Source organism: Pan paniscus, chromosome 7 (assembly GCF_029289425.2).
Source record: "Pan paniscus chromosome 7, NHGRI_mPanPan1-v2.0_pri, whole genome shotgun sequence".
In the NCBI taxonomy this organism is placed as follows: domain Eukaryota; kingdom Metazoa; phylum Chordata; class Mammalia; order Primates; family Hominidae; genus Pan; species Pan paniscus.
The window spans coordinates 66,947,737-66,965,268 of record NC_073256.2 but is presented as its reverse complement, the minus strand read 5'-3'; the positions used below and the strand labels follow the sequence as shown (position 1 = coordinate 66,965,268).

General features: G+C 38.1%; 1 protein-coding gene across 1 annotated transcript in view; it reads left to right on the top strand.

The window, feature by feature from the left end:
* Positions 1-5,733, top strand: part of PXDNL (peroxidasin like) — a 348,918-nt gene extending 343,185 nt beyond the window's left edge. The window contains exons 22-23 of the mRNA XM_024929820.5: positions 4,407-4,520; positions 5,287-5,733. Of these exons, the coding sequence (XP_024785588.5) occupies positions 4,407-4,520; positions 5,287-5,418 (246 nt within the window). The 3' untranslated portion in view covers positions 5,419-5,733. The remainder of the gene's footprint in view (positions 1-4,406; positions 4,521-5,286) is intronic.
* The last annotated feature ends 11,799 nt before the right edge of the window (positions 5,734-17,532 follow it).

Here is a 17,532-nt window from a genome sequence, read left to right as displayed (position 1 = left end):
AAGCCTCCAGGTTTCAATAGGAAATTATTCATCATACCAAGAACCAAGAAGATCCCAAATGGAATGAAAACAGGCAATTAACACTGAAGTGATAGAGGTGTTGCAGTTATCTGAAAAAGATTTCAAAGCAGTCATAAGCTGGGTGCAGTGGCTCACACCTGTAATCCTAGCATTTTGGGAGGCTGAGGTGGGTGGATCACAAGGTCAGGAGTTTGAGATCGGTCTGACCAACATGGTGAAACCCCGTCTCTACTAAAAATACAAAAATTAGCTGGGTGTGGTGGTGCATGCCTGTAATCCTAGCTACTCAGGAGGCTGAGGCAGGAGGTTGCTGGGAGCCAAGATCACACCACTGCACTCCAGCCTGGGCAACAGAGTGAGACTCTGTCTCAAAATAAACAAACAAACAAATAAATAAATAAAGCAGTCATAAAAAATGCTTCAATAAGCAATTTCAAACACACTGGAAACAAATGAAAAATGGCTGAAAATTTTCGTCAAAGTAGTACGAGACACAAAGGGAAACAAGATGGAGATTTTGGAACTGAAAACTACAATAACAGAAATAAAAAAGATCAGTCGATGGGCTCAAAATGGAATATGGATCAGAGGGGAAAGAATCAGTGAACTGCAAGATAGAAGACTAGCAATTATACATTCTCAACAACAGAGACAGCATAGACAAAAACAAGATGAGCAGAACCTCAGAAGCTTGCGGGATTATAATAAAACATCCAACATTTGTGTCATTCAAGTCTTGGATAGAAAGAAGAGAGAAGGTGAGGACAATTCCAAAGAAATGCACACCAAGACACATCATAGTCACACTTTTGACAACAAAATAAAAAGGAAAACATTTTGAAAGCAGCAAAAGAGAAACATGACCCTGCCATTTACATGCTGAATGGTGAATGCTTGAATGCTTTCCCCGTAAAACTGCAAGGTATTGCAAACAAGGCAAGGATGTCCATTCTCACCACTCTTATTCAACCTAATGCTGGAAGTTCTTGCCAGTGCAATAAGTCAAGAAAATGAAAAGGCCTATAGATTGAAAAGGAAGAAATAAAACTATTTTCAGATGATACAGCTGCCTACATAGAAAATCTCAAGGAATCTACAAAAATACTCCTAAAATGAATACATGAGTTGAGCAAGGTTACAGGATACAACATAAACCCAAGATAAACATAGAAAAAATTAATGGCATTTCTATATACTAACAATGAACACATGGGTGATAGGAAAAGGAAAGTTACATCCTTTTATTATCAAGACTTTTTAGTTAAGCCTGGAACAAAAGTGCCATGCACTGTATTTCTTATACTAATGATCCATACAAGATTCTTTTTTTTTATTTTTTATTTTTTATGTTATTTATTTATTTATTTATTTTGAGATGAAGTTTTGCTCTTGTCACCCAGGCTGGAGTGCAATGGCATGATCTTGGCTCACTGCAACTTCCGCCTCTTGGGTTCAAGTGATTATCCTGCCTCGGGCTCCCGAGTAGCTGGGATTACAGGCACCCACCACTGTGCCTGGCTAATTTTCTTGTATATTTAGTAGAGACGGGGTTTCACCATGTTTACCTAGCTGGTCTTGAACTTCTGACCTCAGGTGATCCTCCTGCCTCAGCCTCCCAAAGTGCTGGGATTATAAGCATGAGCCACTGCACCCAGCCCTGGTACATACAAGATTCTTAAACTATTTATTTCCCTTCTTAGAGCAGGTTGTGGTGGTTTAAGCCTGTAATCCCAGCACTTTGGGAAGCCAAGACAGAGTGATTGCTTGAGCCCAGGAGTTTAGGATTAGCCTGGGTAACATAGCGAGACCCCATCTTTACAAAACAACAGCAACAACAAAAAATTAGCTGGACGTGGTGGCGTACACCAGTGGTTCCAGCTACCTGGGAGGCTGAGGAGGGATGATCACTTAAGCCCAGGAGGTTGAGGATAAAATGAGCCATGATGGTGCCACTACACTCCAGCCTGGGTGACAGAGCGAGACTGTCTCAAAAAACAAAACAAAACAAAAAAAGCAAAACTATTTCCCTTAAATAATTTATTAATTTGTTAGCTTATTTAAATTTGAAAAAGCTTTACTGTCCTAAGTGCCTAAAGTTTAGAATAGATATGCATTTTCCCAGTGTTTTTGGACATAAAAGTTCTCTATGTGTCCTAGTCTGCTAGGACATATTCATTAATATCTTTAGAGATTTTTTTGTGATTTTCATACTTCAAACCCATGACCCCACTCAAGAATGGATTATTTGGTTCACATCTGGTTATTGTGAAGCCTTGTCATTCAAGCCTGCATTGTAATATTTGTCTTATCATCCTCTCCATTCTCACTGCTCACCTAAAGTCAGGGGTCAAGTCCTGCTAGTTTATTAGTGTATTAGCTGGTACATATCAGGTACTGAATGTATCTATTGAGTAATGAATGGGTGGATGCCACTGCCCAAGTGTAGGCACTCATGCTAAATTATCTTCCAAGAGCCAATCCTCCTGTCCTACTTCAATACAAAAGCAGTGAAAAGAATTTACAGAATCAAAATTCTTTCACATCAAGACTTTTTGCTTTCTAAATGAAGTCTGAGTCCATCGTGATTTTTTGGGTTCTTCTCTTCTCCTTAAACCCACATCTAGCCAATCTCCTCTACCTGCTACATGGCTCTTTTTGTCTCACTCCCTCCTTCCTCAGTGGAGCCCATATTGGTCTCCATGTTAGTTTCTCACCAGTGATCCTTCATGTTGCCACAGGAGTGATCATTGTGATGTTATTTCCCATTGCCTGGAGACTGCACTTAATTAATTTATGTGACCTTTAAGGGCCTAATTTTCTTTGCTGCCCACTCATCCCACCTCAGTTCCCACTAACATGTTCTCTGTAGATCTCCCCAACAAAGGAGGGGAGAGAAATGTACATTTCTGAAATACTGATCTGTTTCTGGTACCCATGCTTTAACACATATTTTTTTTTTCCATTTGCCTGAAATGCCTTTTCTCTGCTTGTTCTCCTGAAAGACATGGTCATCTCTCACAGCTCAAATGCTTTTTTCCATATATCATATATTAGTCTGCTCAGGCACCATAGCAGAATACAAGAAAATGGGTAACTTAAAACAGTTTGTTTTTTCACAGTTCTGGAGGCTGAAAGTCCACAATCAAAGTGTCAGCAGGGATGGTTTCTTCCAAGGCCTCATGCCTTGGCTTGCTGATGGCCATCTTCTCCCTGTGTCCTCACATGGCCTTCGCTGTGTGAGCACATCTGGTGTCTCTTCCTCTTTTTACAAGGACACCAATGTTATTGGGTTAGAGCCCCACTCCCATGACCTAATTTAACCTTCATTACATCCTTCGAGGCCCTATGCCCAAATATAGTCACATTGGGGATTACGGCTTCAACTTATGAATTTTGGGGGAACACAGTTCAGTCCATAATATCAGGCATCCCCTTATTCCCTGAGGCAGAACTGAGTGTGGCTTCTGTGTTAGTTCATTCTCACACTGCTATAAAGAACTACCTGACACTGGGCAATTTATGAAGAAAATAGGTTTAGTTGACTTACAGTTCCATAGGGTTAACAGGAAGCATGACTGGGAGGCCTCAGGAAGCTTACAATCATGGTGGAAGGCAAAGGGGAAGCAAGCACCTTCTTCACATGGCAGCAGGAGAGAGAGAGCAAATGGGGGAGGAACTGCCACACACCTTTAAACCATCAGATCTCATGAGAATTCACTACCACGAGAACAGCTGGGGGAAATCCGCCCCCAAGATCCAATCACCTCCCACCAGGTCCCTCCCCCAGCATTTGGAATTACAATTCAACATGAGATTGGGTGGGGACACAAAGCCAAACCATATCAACTGCACTTCTGCTCCCCTTGGGATTCCTAAAGACCGTCATTATCTAAAGGCTTATAGCTGTGGTTTGTTGGCCTTTCTACCAAATTGTAAAGTCAGACAGACCCTGGTCTGCTTGCTTTCATCTTTGAAACTTAATAAATATTTGTTAAATAAATATTATTTTATAACAACTTGGGGGACAAAAAATAAATAAAATACTTAGTTGAATTTACATTTGTGCTTATTGAGAAGATTTTCCAAATATGTAATTTCATTCATTTGATTTTAATTCCCCTTCCTTTAGAAATTAACTCTTTCAGACTCTAGGTCCATGTTCAATATTTTTTAACACCTACAGAACTGTTTATTTGTTTGGATACTGGATGATTCAAGCTCATTAAGTCCTGGGGGAAAATGGAAAATTATGTAGGCTTTGAAGTTTCTTTTGCCTTCTAGGTGTGTGCTTACAGAATAGAGCATTTCATCAAACCATGTTATTGATTGGCTTTGTTGCTATCTGCTTCAATTCCCACTCTTCTTTCCTTTGCCTCCCCTTTCAGATAAACAAGCTGGAGGCACGCCTGAGGCAGGCAGGGTGTACAGATGTTAAAGGGGTTCCAAGGAAGGCTGAGGAGCGCTGGATGAAAGAAGACTGCACTCACTGCATTTGTGAGGTTTGTGCTGCGAGTTTTCCCATCCAACTCCCCCTGTTTCACTTCTTCTAGCCAGCCAGTTGAAGCATACTTGAAAAATTCAAAAGGAGAAAAAATATATTTTATGTCAATAGATCCTAGGCATATTTTTAAGATCAAGGTACTGGTGTGAAATTTTGAGGCTTTTGCTTATTAATAAAAGAGTATAGTCACAATCTAATGAGCAGTCGCTAGAGACCACGAGCTTTTTCCATGTTCACTGATGGACGAGGGAACCAAGGCTAAGGAAGTTTATGTCAGTAAGTAAACTGAGCCAACCTGGGACTTGAGTTCATCTCATTATTCTTCAGTCAGGCTCACTATAAATGCTGCCTAAAGGCACTTGGTAAAGCTACACAATTCTATGGAAAAATTAAAAAGTGTTATCATGGTGTCTACCAAAACAAAAGAAAATAAAAATGCTCTGTATTCGTTATTTAGTTTGCTTTTTGAACAGAGCTGTTTCTTTCCAGCCATGTAGAAATGCATGAACTTCCTCAGCTAATCCTACCATATGGTACAGTAAGGTAGGCAACATTTTATAGGGCAGGCTTGCTGTTTGTGCTGCAAATGTGTAGAAAGAAAGAATGAATAGAAACCATGCAAAAATGAGCTCATACTATGAGCATTTTTTATTACATTGAGACAGTCAGCTTATTAGATTATGTATTATAAGAAACGTTTATTTGTCTTTTAAGTACTTTGACTATAAGAAACATGGAGGTGATATGTGCATGCTGCCTTTCAGAGTGGCCAGGTCACCTGTGTGGTGGAGATTTGTCCCCCGGCTCCCTGTCCCAGTCCTGAATTGGTGAAAGGAACCTGCTGTCCAGTCTGCAGAGACCGAGGAATGCCAAGTGATTCCCCAGAGAAGCGCTAATAAAAGTTTTGTGCTGTTGAGCCCCAAATGGGAAATTTCTCAGGAAGAGACATTTAGGACTTCAGAACTTTTAACTTGTAGTCACATTGTTGATATGGAAACCACTGACTTAAGCAACTTAGTTCATCTAATCTTACATATACTGATGATCTTTTATTTTTTTCATTTTCTAACATACCTTGAAATAATTCAAAACTAAAAGCAATAAAGTGCATAGGAAGTGTTTGATCATAAGAAATATTTCTTACTGTAAGCTGTCAGTTTTATATGCCACACCTGGAAATAAAAAGAATGTCATGGAATATTTAAAAAATATATGAGTATTGTGGAAAATCTCTAATTTTGGAATTCAGAGAGGTTTCAAGGTTTCATATCTGCAGGAATTTTGAAATAATGAGTTTTGCACTTACAGAAAACATCTGGAAGGGTCTGTGATACATTCGTGACAATGTTGTGATGCTGTTCTCCCCACTGACCCCCCTTTCTCAGATCTACAACCTAGATAATTGTCAGACTTTGCTGGGAAGGCACTTATCTTAACCATCATTAGTCGCTAAGTCCTCGGACATAAGGAAAAAGTCAGTGAAGGAATATCATTATTTTAGGGAGCTTGTTAGTTCTGCATGTGGCTGAAAAATGCAAACTCTCTGAGAGAAAGAGACTTTAAAGTAGAACTGCTCAATATCTACCTTCCTCTTACTTGGCATTATTGCCATTCCTGAGATGTCAAAATTGAAATATAACCAAGCCTGAAATTCAGGAGCAATCTGAATTTACTATAAGCAGACTTGAAAGTGTTTCTGACTTTTACAAAAGGTGTTACTGTGGGGTTCTTCTAATTTGGGCACTTTCTTACAGCATTTGACACAGAACCCCATAGACAAGTGTATTTATACTCAGAATTGAGTATTAAGTAATTTAGGTGATTTTCAATTCATATTAGATCAGAGCCTTTAAAATCTGATATAAAAATATGTACCCATATGTGGGGTTGATAGATCTTTTTAAAGAATACTTTGTGCCAAGACTTTTTTTTTTTTTTTTTTTTTTGAGACAAGGTCTCACTCTGTCACCCAGGCTGGAGTGCAGTGCAGTGGTGCCTTCATGGCTCACTGCAGCTCCACCTCCTGGGCTCAAGCAATAGTCTCATCTCAGCCTCTTGAGTAGGTGGGACTACAGGTGCACGCCACCATGTCCAACTAATTTTTTTTTTTTTTAAATTTTGTAGAAATAGGGTTTCACTGTGTTCCCCAGGCAGACCTCAAACTTCTGGCCTCAAGCCGTCCTCCCTCCTCAGCCTCCCAAAGCACTGGAATTACAAGCATAAGCCACCATGACAGCCAAACCCTTTGAGGAAAGATTTCATGTAGTGTCCTGACAAGAGAGGGCCTCGAAGAGAGAGCGCTACTGTTTTTCAATTACAAAATAAACTTTTAAAAATAGGCATCATTTCCCAATATTTAGAGTTCTTTTGTAAAATGCAGTATTAGTTTTAGAGAAAATATTCTGGTGGCTTTTGTATCATGAGTGAGGAAAGATGTTTCTAGAGTTTGTAGTGTATTTCATCGTTTTAAAATGTGTTAGTGATTCCCAAGATCCAAATTAATTTTTACTAAAAAGGTTTCAAAGGATAAATCCTAATATGCCATAAAAAGTTTCATATTTCATGGCCTTTCAAAATCCAAAATAATTTTTAATTATACTAAGTTTTAAAAGATAAAACCTAACAAATCTCAGATGCTTGACATTTGGTGGCCTTTTAAGGCCCAACATTGTGAAATGCAGCTAAATCTTATGAACCTAAGTGTAATGTGTTTCTCAGAAACAGTCACAGTAAGCTTACCTGCAGATGACAGTAACAAATGACAATTACTGGCCGGGCATGGTGGCTCACACCTGTAATACCAGCACTTTGGGAGTCCGAGGCGGGCAGATCACAAGGTCAGGAGATCGAGACCATCCTGGCTAACATGGTGAAACCCCGTCTCTACTAAAAATACAAAAAATTAGCCTGGCGTGGCGGTGTGCGCTGGTAGTCCCAGCTGCTGGGGAGGCTGAGGCAGGAGAATGGCGTGAACCTGGGAGGCGGAGCTTACAGTGAGCCGAGATCACGCCACTGCACTCCAGCCTGGGCGACAGAGCGAGACTCCGTCTCAACAAACAAACAAACAACAACAACAAAAAAATGACAATTACGAACGAACTTTGTTAAGTTTAGTTTTCTCATAATATTCATTTGCCGTTGTTTCATCTTACTGCCATTTAAGCAAGACCTATGTGATTGCTCATTTTATTTTTTACACACTGACCACATGTTAACTTGGATGTCACATGGTTAATATGACTGGCTCATATAACATAAACAAATATTAAAATAACAGAATGAAACTATCATTTAAAATAGAACTGGATTGACTACATGAGAATTTTAAAAACTATATGTCTCGATTGACAAGAAAACTTGAAAATTCAGCCAACTTTATAGACATCATTATAATTCAGTCATATAAATTGCTTTTTGCTTTGTATATTTTACTGTACAACACTTATTTGTCTATGTTTTTAATGTTGTTTTTATTCTTGAAAATAATATTGCAAATGGTAAAAATTTCAAGTATTTCCCAAGGATATACCCTGCCCTTCATTTCTCCAGTCTAAGTGCAATGATTATTTTTAGTTTTAGCATGTGTGTGTGTGTGTGTGTATGTATATGTGTGTATGTGCCTTTGTGTGTGTGTAGTAGAAATTTCCATTTATCAGATTTTAAAAGAAAGTACCACATCAAAATAAATGAGCTGGGTAAAGGCTACGTAAGCTGATAAGACTTACACATGTGAAGTGGTAATGATATCTTGAGAGAAAAGGAACTAAGTCAAGTTAGAAAAGAACCTGGATTTTTAGAAATTTAGAATTGTTTAGAAGTGGAAAGTATCAAGTAATCTGTTTTTTGGAAAAGCATGTGAAAGAAACAACAGACTAGCTGTCAGGGAATGGAATATGTGATTGACAATATGATATTGTTTGCCCACAAAAGAAAGAAAAAATGTATAAAGGTAAAACACATGAACTGGATGTGCCAGTAACTCTGAAGGACAGAGCATGGAGGCAGAGCTGAAGGAGCAGGCTGGAGCCACACAGATCTATGCTGATGAATCTGGAGAACATTCCAATTTGATCCTGGTAATGAACCAAGCACAGTGAAGACAAGGAGCTCTAGTGGCCAGTGTTAAATCAAAGCCCAGACACCAGAAGTGCAAAGAGCCTGCAAGACTACGTTTTATGTTTTAAACCCATGCCCCAAATTTCTAATGACATGGAAAACTGAACTAACCAGAATCCTGTTCTGTCTCACATTTCTAAAATGCTGAACAAAATATGATACAGAACATGAAATATGTAATTCAATATGAGAGAAAAAAACACAGAAAATCTCTGAGTTTTATAACAGAAGGAACCTAAATCAAGAGCTATAAAAGGCAAGCCAGGGGCAAAATAAAGTCAGATATAGGGCCCAGTAAAGTTGAGGCTGGTGTTTTAAATTCACACTCGGGATTGGATGGTGCAGCCTGGGGCCAGGACAACACTATGAGCATAAACCAAGTTGCTTCCTTAGGACGTCCTTCCCATGGAGGATACCTGGAAAATCTGATCTCCAGTCCAGGGATGCTGCAGAGAAGGTCCTTTCTATTCCAGCTTGGGATAGAAGAAACTCTTATCTCATGGCCTGTGGAAGTCTGCAACCAAATTGACACTAGCCTTAAGGTTTGGAAATCCCAAGCTAGGAAACGGATGTGAACAGTTGCCCTGTCCCAATAAAGAAATCACAAACCATATGAGGAAATGGCTCATCACACAGATTAGTCAAGAATCACAACAAACAGGATTATGAGCACCCCAAGAATTTAAGATAGTAAAAATTTCTGAAGGATACTAAGAAAAGGAATGGAGCTGGTGGAAAATAAGAAACATTTTGAAAAACTGACCCTGTGCTGTACTTTATATTTTAACAAATTTCAGTGACCAAGTGCTTTTTACATTGTATGTTACTTCATAACAAATACAATCAAAATAGAAAACTAATAATTAACAAAATGATAGCATATACATGACACTTTCATAAAAAATACACTTTCATAAAAAAAGAGATTAGAATGGAAATTATAAAATATTTAGACTGAACCCAAAACTAAAAAGTAAAAAAATAATATATATCAAAACTTGTGGAAAGCAGTTATAATTGTGAAGTATAATTGAGTGATGAGCATTAGTTCACTTTGATCATATCTGAATGATTTCTATTTTTAGCCTCTGCAGTTCTCTCTGACCACAGGTAAGCACAGAACACTTGGCACACAGGACTCTGATGCATAGGCCGCGCCACTGTAGGCGTTTGGGGTGGAAGGGAGTAATGGAAAATATGAGAAATAAGCTTGAATCTTAGAACATTTTGGAAAGAAGGTGACAGTCCTTTAGTCACTGTCTCCCCTCTGCACTAGCAGTGGAGGGTTATAAAAATACCCAGTGGGGAAAAACCACCTAAGTAGAGCCTTCTAGTTGATGACGGCTTAGGAATCACCCGTCTATTGAGATATCACCACTATTGGGAATGACAAGGCATTTGAAATGGTATCTTTAAAAAAAGAGAGCATGAGGCTGGGCACAGTGGCTCACACCTGTAATCCCAACACTTTGGGAGGCCGAGACAGGTGGATCACCCGAGGTCAGGAGTTTGAGACCAGCCTGGCCAACATGGCAAAGTCCCGTCTCTACTAAAATTACAAAAATTAGCCAGGCGTGGTGGAGCACACCTGTAATCCCTGCTACTCGGGAGGCTGAGACAAGAGAATCACTTGAACTCAGGAGGCGGAGGTTGCAGTGAGCCGAGATTGTGCCACTGCACTCCAGCCTGAGTGACAGAGTAAGACACCTTCTTAAAAAAAAATGCGGAGCGTGGTGGCTCAGGCCTGTAATCTCAGCACTTTGGGAGGCCAAAGAGGGCAGATCATGAGATCAGGAGATCGAGAACATCCTGGCTAACATGGAGAAACCCCGTCTCTACAAAAAAATATAAAAAATTAGCCCAGCATGGTGGCCGGTGCCTCTAGTCCCAGCAACTTGGGAGGCTGAGGCAGGAGAATGGCGTGAACCCAGGAGGTGGAGTTTGCAGGAGAATGGCGTGAACCCAGGAGGTGGAGTTTGCAGTGAGCTGAGATCGTGCCACTGCACTCCAACCCGGGTGACTGAGCGAGACTCCATCTCACAAAAAAAAAAAAAAAAAAGGCATAATGTTGGCCAAAATGTATACTGCCTGTTTTATAACCAGTATGTATAGTCACGGCCTTGTGGCATGGGACCGTATGTTAAAAGTCAGTCATATACCTTGAAAGAAAGCAACACTGCTTCTTAGAGTACTGAATATCATGTTGCCTCAGATGTTAAGCAGCAGAAAATGTAAAGGATGTCCTCCTAAGCTCTCAAAGGATTTGAAGTTTACATGAAAATAGAAGAGTCATGCAAACCAACTTACTTGACTGATACTGTCACAGAAGCAAAGTTTCTTTGGAATATACATACACACAGTGTATGTGTGTATCATGTACATATATATATATTTGTATATGCATGTGTATATGCTTGTATATATTTGTGTGTGTATATATATAGTCCCAGAGTCTTATCTGACCTTTCTCCTACCTCCACTCAAACTACATTTCTTTTCATTTTTTTTAATTTAATTTTTTTTGAGGCACTGTCACCCAGGCTGGAGTGCAGGCGCATGATCTCGGCTCACAGCAACCTCCATCCCCCAGGTTCAAGCGATTCTCCTGCCTCAGCTTCCCAAGTAGCTGGGATTACAGGCACGCATCAACAAGTCCAGCTAATTTTTGAATTTTTAGTAGAGACAGTGTTTCACCATGTTGGCAGGCTGGTCTCGAACTCTTGACCTCAAATGATCTGCCCGCCTTGGCCTCCCAAAATGTTGGGATTACAGGCATGAGCCACTGTCCCTGGTGACAAACTACATATTTTTAATGCATAAATTATACAAGACAAAACTTCAAAAGCAAATCCTAAACAACATTTGGTTAAGATCCTTCTGCACTCTCCTCCCGTGACAAAATACAGTTATGGTTTCTTCACTGCATTAAAATAATCCAGATTAGAAAATCCAGGCATCTGGATCTCCAGGAATTCTTTATTTTGTCTTTATTTTTGTAAAGAACACTGTTTACATTAGTTGCTGCAAATAGTTCCAAATCCTTTCATATTTATTATAACTGGGTTTAATTACTGTTATGTGAAAACAGGGCCAGTAAAGAAACAAATTCTTAGGAGTAGATTCTTTGGTTTATATGTTGTGACTGATGGCATGTTGAAAAATTTAAAGCGGTTTGGGTTGCAAGAATCAGATTTCTCCCCAGTCACTTTTAGTACACGCCTCTTTTAATGGAATGCACTATCTTCTCATTTCCCTCATGTTAAAATCCTTCATTTGGTTTCTGTAAAACTCTGACATTTATGAATTATTTAAATTTTCTTTTGTTCTCATCCATTCTTCTTAAAAACAGTTCATATTTGCATAAGTTAACTAAAATCATTTCTCCTGACAAATATATATCCATGATAGTAGGCTATGGAAAAGATACGAATTATATTTTTATTCAAAGAATTCCCATGGTATGAGTGAGTTTTCTGCAATCTTGAAGAGAAAATTTTATAAATAATGTATTCATTTATTTAATCACTTCCTATTTGTAAGTGACGAAGGCCACAATAGAGTATTTTGGTCTTCTAAACTGATTTTTTTGGACTAAATGGATGTTAAATTTATTAATTAGACATATAAAATATGTATCTCTTGAAAGTGTTTAATGTATAAACTAACTTTCTTGATTATAGATGAAAGATTCATGTGTTCTTCTTGTCACTGCTGGAGATTCCTGTGTGAGCAAAGGGAAGAAATCAGCATGAAATATGAGCCAGTCTTTTTGTATCACGATGCGGGAATGGCTCTTTTACACAATTACCTTCAGGCAATAAGATAGAATTTTTTTCTTTCTTCCTTTTCTTTTTGCTTTAAAACTGAAATATGCGTGCACTATGAGATCCAAGAATGGTAAAGGATCTTAAGAAGAAGCAATTTACTGAAGCACAGTTGGAAGCCATGTGTCATTACATTAACAGCTAGGAAATTACAGGAGCCAGCACACCACACTGGCTTCAGGGTTGCGAATGGCAGTCCAAAATGGAGTGGCTTGACTTCCAAAAACCTGAGCTGACCTTTAAATATGAAGTCATGCTGACTCGAAGCCCTCGGCAGTGTTCCAAGTAGCAAGATGCTCTATGGGTAGCAGCAACAGTGGTAGTTTCAAAACCAGCTATAATTTTGGGAGGCCACCCACAACACTTTCACCATCTTCAAATATTTTTTGCAAAGGCAGTGACACTAGAACAACCAGACAAAAAATAAAGACCTCTGTTACAGCCATTTAAATAGTATGATCATGAAATATCTCAATTGCAAAAGCAGAAAAGTGGTCTTGTTGATGTAGGTCTACAAAGAATCTATACAGTTTTAAGTTTCCAAAGACTGGGATTAGGAACGTAAGTGAGCTTGTTTCTTTTTGATAGTATCAACAAACCATCAGATTTGCCCTTACCCTCCCCCAACCCCCACGCCAAAACACATGCAAATCTCAGGCCTAGAACAAACACACTGGCACAAAATCCTAAATTACCTGTGGAGTCGAAAGGCCAAGACAGATAATGGGTATGTCTGGGAGTATCACAGAGCTCAGGGGGCTGCCCCTTTTCCAAAGTAGAGACTGGGCATGGACACTGGGCTTTGCATGCTTGACTGTGTACTGAGACTGGAACAGAAATCCAGTCTATACTTGAGATTAGTTATCAACAAACATTAAAAATAGAAGCAAGCAAGGGGAATCAATATTCAATAACTAAGAACCCAATAATCAGAGTGAAAATTTGTAGAGAAAGATAAATACATATAGTATATGTGTTATCTTCTACATCAACATGACACTACTTTTCTGCTTCTGCAATTGAGATATTTGAAAAAATCCAACATTGACTTGTTAAGCCTATATAGAAGCTATTTTCATTCTCAAAACACATTTTTAATATTCTTTTGTGCAAGGAAAGTTGAGACACATGTTAAAGTATCCTGGCTGGAGAGCAAAAGCAGCATCTACTTTATAATAATATAGTTTAAAGTTCATATTACTTTATTGTATAACATCAAAAACAAAATAGGTTCAAGACTTCCTGTAGTAGTAAAGCAAAACAAAAATATAACAGTTTTTTAGCTATAATATTAAGCAGCACTAGTATACCATGTACACTTGGTAGGGATAAATTTTGTGACAATGTACTCTTTCATGCTTAGGGAGCTGACTGATAGAAATATATTCACTTTAAAATTAGTCTAAAAACCTGATCAAAAGGCAGAAATTGCCAGGCATGGTGGTTCATGCCTGTAATCCGAGCACTTTGGAAGGCTGAGGCAGGTGGATCACCTGAGGTCAGGAGTTCTAGACCAGCCTGGCCAACATGGTGAAACCCTGTCTGGGATTACAGGTGTGAGCCACTATGCCCAGGCCAGTTAGCTATATATTTTTATGATTTTTGCATCTATGTTCATGAGGAATATTGACATGTAGTTTTATTTTCTTGTAGTAGCCTCATAAAGCTTTAATATCAGGATCAAACTGGCCTTGAAAAATGAGTTTGAAAGTGTTGCCTCTTCTTAACTATTTTGGAAAGTGTTGAGAAGACTGATAGTTCTTCTTGAAATGTTTGGTAGAATTCAGCTGGGCTTAAGATACTCTATTTTGTTGTGATTAAATCTTGGTAGGTTGTATGTGTCTAGGAATGTATCCATTCCTTCTAGGTTATCCTATTTGTTGGTATAAAATTGTCCATAGTAGTTTCCTATGATCCTTTGCATTTCTGTGGTATCAGTTTTAACATGTCCTCTATCATTCCTGATTTTATTTATTTAAGGCTTTTTTTCTTAGTCCAGCTGAAGGTTTGCAATTGTGTTTTTTTTTTCAAGAAACCAACTCTTAGTTGATCTTTTCTACTGTTGATCTAGTTTCTATTTCTTTTATTTCTGCTCTCTTCTTTAGTATGTCCTTCCTTCCATTAACTTTGTGCTTGGTTTGTTCTTCTTCTTCTAGTTCCTTGAGGTGTAACTTTAGGTTGTTTATTTGAAATCTTTCTTTTTTTGATGTGTTTTTTTTTTTTTTGCTATAAACCTCCCTTCTAGAACTGCTGCAAACTCCCCCAAAGAACACAGGAAAAGGGAACACTTTCAAACAAACTCCATGAGGCCAGTATTACTCTAATACCCAAATCAGTCAAATATATTACAATCAAAGACCAATATCTCTTATGTATATAGATCCAAAAATCTTCAATTAATACTAGCAAACAGGACACAGCAACATATATATGATATATGCACAGCCAAGTGAAATTTATCCCAGGACCGAAAAGTTGGTTTTACATCTTAAAGTCAGTTAATATAATACTCAATATCAACAGAATAAAGGGCAAAAAACTCACAAAATTATCTTAAATATGTGGAAATTGCATTTGTCAAAATTTAACATCTTTTCACAATGAAAACTCTCAACAAATTAGAAATAGAGGGAAATTTTCTCAACTTGAAAATGGCGCTTATGTAAAACCCAAAGCTAATATAATCATCTAATATTGTAAAACAATGTTTTGCCCTTAAGATCAGGAGCAAAACAAGGATGCCCACTCTCAACACTTCAGTTACGTGATGGAAGTTCTAGCCATGCAATAAGGCAAGAAAATGAAAAAAAAGCATTCAGTTTGTTCAGTTTGGAAAGGAAGTAAAGTTATTTCTGTTTGAAGAAAACCATGATCTTATATAGAGGAAGTCTTAAGAACCCCACTAACAACTACTAGAAATAATAAACAAGTTCAATAACATTGCAGAAATATGACATCAATATATAAGATTCAATTATACTCCTATAAACTAGTAATAAGCAAAATGAAAAAAATCAAGGAAATGACTCTATTACCATCAAAAAAGAATAAAATACTTTGAATAAATTTACAAAAATACTTATGAATAAATTTAACAAAGGAGCTGAAAAATGTTTATGCTGGAAACAATGAATATTGTTTAGAAAAATTAAAGATGACTTGAATAAATGGAAAGACATTCTATGTCTATGAATTAGAGAATTAATATTGTTAAGATAACAAAACTTTTTAATTTGACCCATGGACACATGCAGGACATCGCAGGTGGTAAAATACTGCAAACAGGAAAGAAAATTATGAATGTATTAGAAAACAATGAGTAGACCATTTTGGTAAAAGTAAACATATATATGGAGGAACTTCAGGAGAAAAAGAGAGTCTAAGTTATGAAGAATCTTGAATGTCAATATCAGAAGTTGAAATTTAATTTTTTAAGGCATGAGTATCCCATACAGCTTTTGAACAACCAGGTGAAATCACCTAGTGCTTTAGAAACTTAAGTCTGAAGAATATGCGCAAATTTGGTTAGATGGGAAGGCACCAGAGACAACTAAGTCTAAAATTTAGTCTGAAAGCCCCAGTCATAGTGAACTTAGACTGCTCTCTCTTGGTTTCTGTAGTCTCTACTGTCCAATATGGTAGTCACAAGGCAAAGACACATTCAATTTTAATTAAGTAATATTAACATTTGTGTTCTTCATTTGTGCTGACCATATTTCATATGCTTGATGGCTAAATGTGACTAGTGACTACCATTTTGAACAGCACACTAAAGGGCATTTCTATCATGAAGAAAGTTTCTGTTAGCCAGAACTATTCAGAGGCTTATCCCTTTATCTTATGGACCCAGATTTTATACTTGGGGTAGATTGTGTCAAGACAAGATGGATGAGACACAGAGAACAGATGATAATGGACCCATTATCAGCTAAATGCACTCTTTCATCTAATGCTCTAATGACAAAGTGCTAACTGAATTTCTGGCATAAGATGTGAGAATCTGAACTATAAAGAAAAAATTAAAAGTAGTATGTGCTTGTAAGAGATATGTGAAAAAATAGAAACTAATTCTTTATAAATCAACTAGCCAGATTAACAGAAAGATTATTTGGTGTTTGAGTTAGAAGTACCTTTTGTTTGTGAGCAGATTTTAGCCTTTGTATTATCTGTTTTCACACTGCTGTAAAGAACTATCTGAAACTGGGTAATTTATGAAGAAAAGAGGTTTGACTCACAGTTCCACAGGTTTGACAGGAAGCATGACTTGGGGGTCTCAGGAAAGTTACAATCATGGCAGAAGGCAAAGGGGAAGCAAGGCATGTCTTCTTGTGGCGGCAGCAGAGAGAGAGAGAGAGCGTGAAGCAGGAAGTGCCACACACTTTCAAACAACTAGATCTCATGAAAACCCACTGTCACAAGAATAGCAAGGGGGAAGTCTACCCCCATGATTCAATCGCCTCCCACCAGGCCCCTCCCCAGGACATGTGAGGATTACAATTTGAGATGTGACTTGGGTGGGGACACAGGGCCACACAATATCAGCCTATTTATAATGTCTTAAAAATAGAAGTGTGAATATAGTGTCTGTCGGCATTCATACAGCGGCAGAGCCAACCTCTTTGATGCACTCTTGCTCTTCCTGCCATGTGTGGTGCCTCAGGTTTTTCATGTAACTGTGAACACCAGGAGACATTTATACTTAAGGCTTTCTGTCCCTTTTGTTGGAAAATCAAAACCTGCACAGAACCTCTTTCCTCCAGTCAATTTCTCTTATATGGGCTAGTACCAAGCTGCTTCAGCATCCATAAAAGCAAAGGAACCTTGGAACATGAGTGATTAAGTTTCATAGTTTCTGTAGTGGGATGGCTACATAGGAGAAAAAGGTTGCAAATGGCTGTTGATCCGAGGACTTTGGTGTCAATCACAACTACATTGATTTCTATATATCAAACTTATATGGGTACAAAATATGTATAGTTAAAAAGAATGAATAAGACATACTATTTAAACACACAATAGGGTGAGTGTAGTCAACAATAACTTAGTTGTACATTTTTAAATAACTAAAAG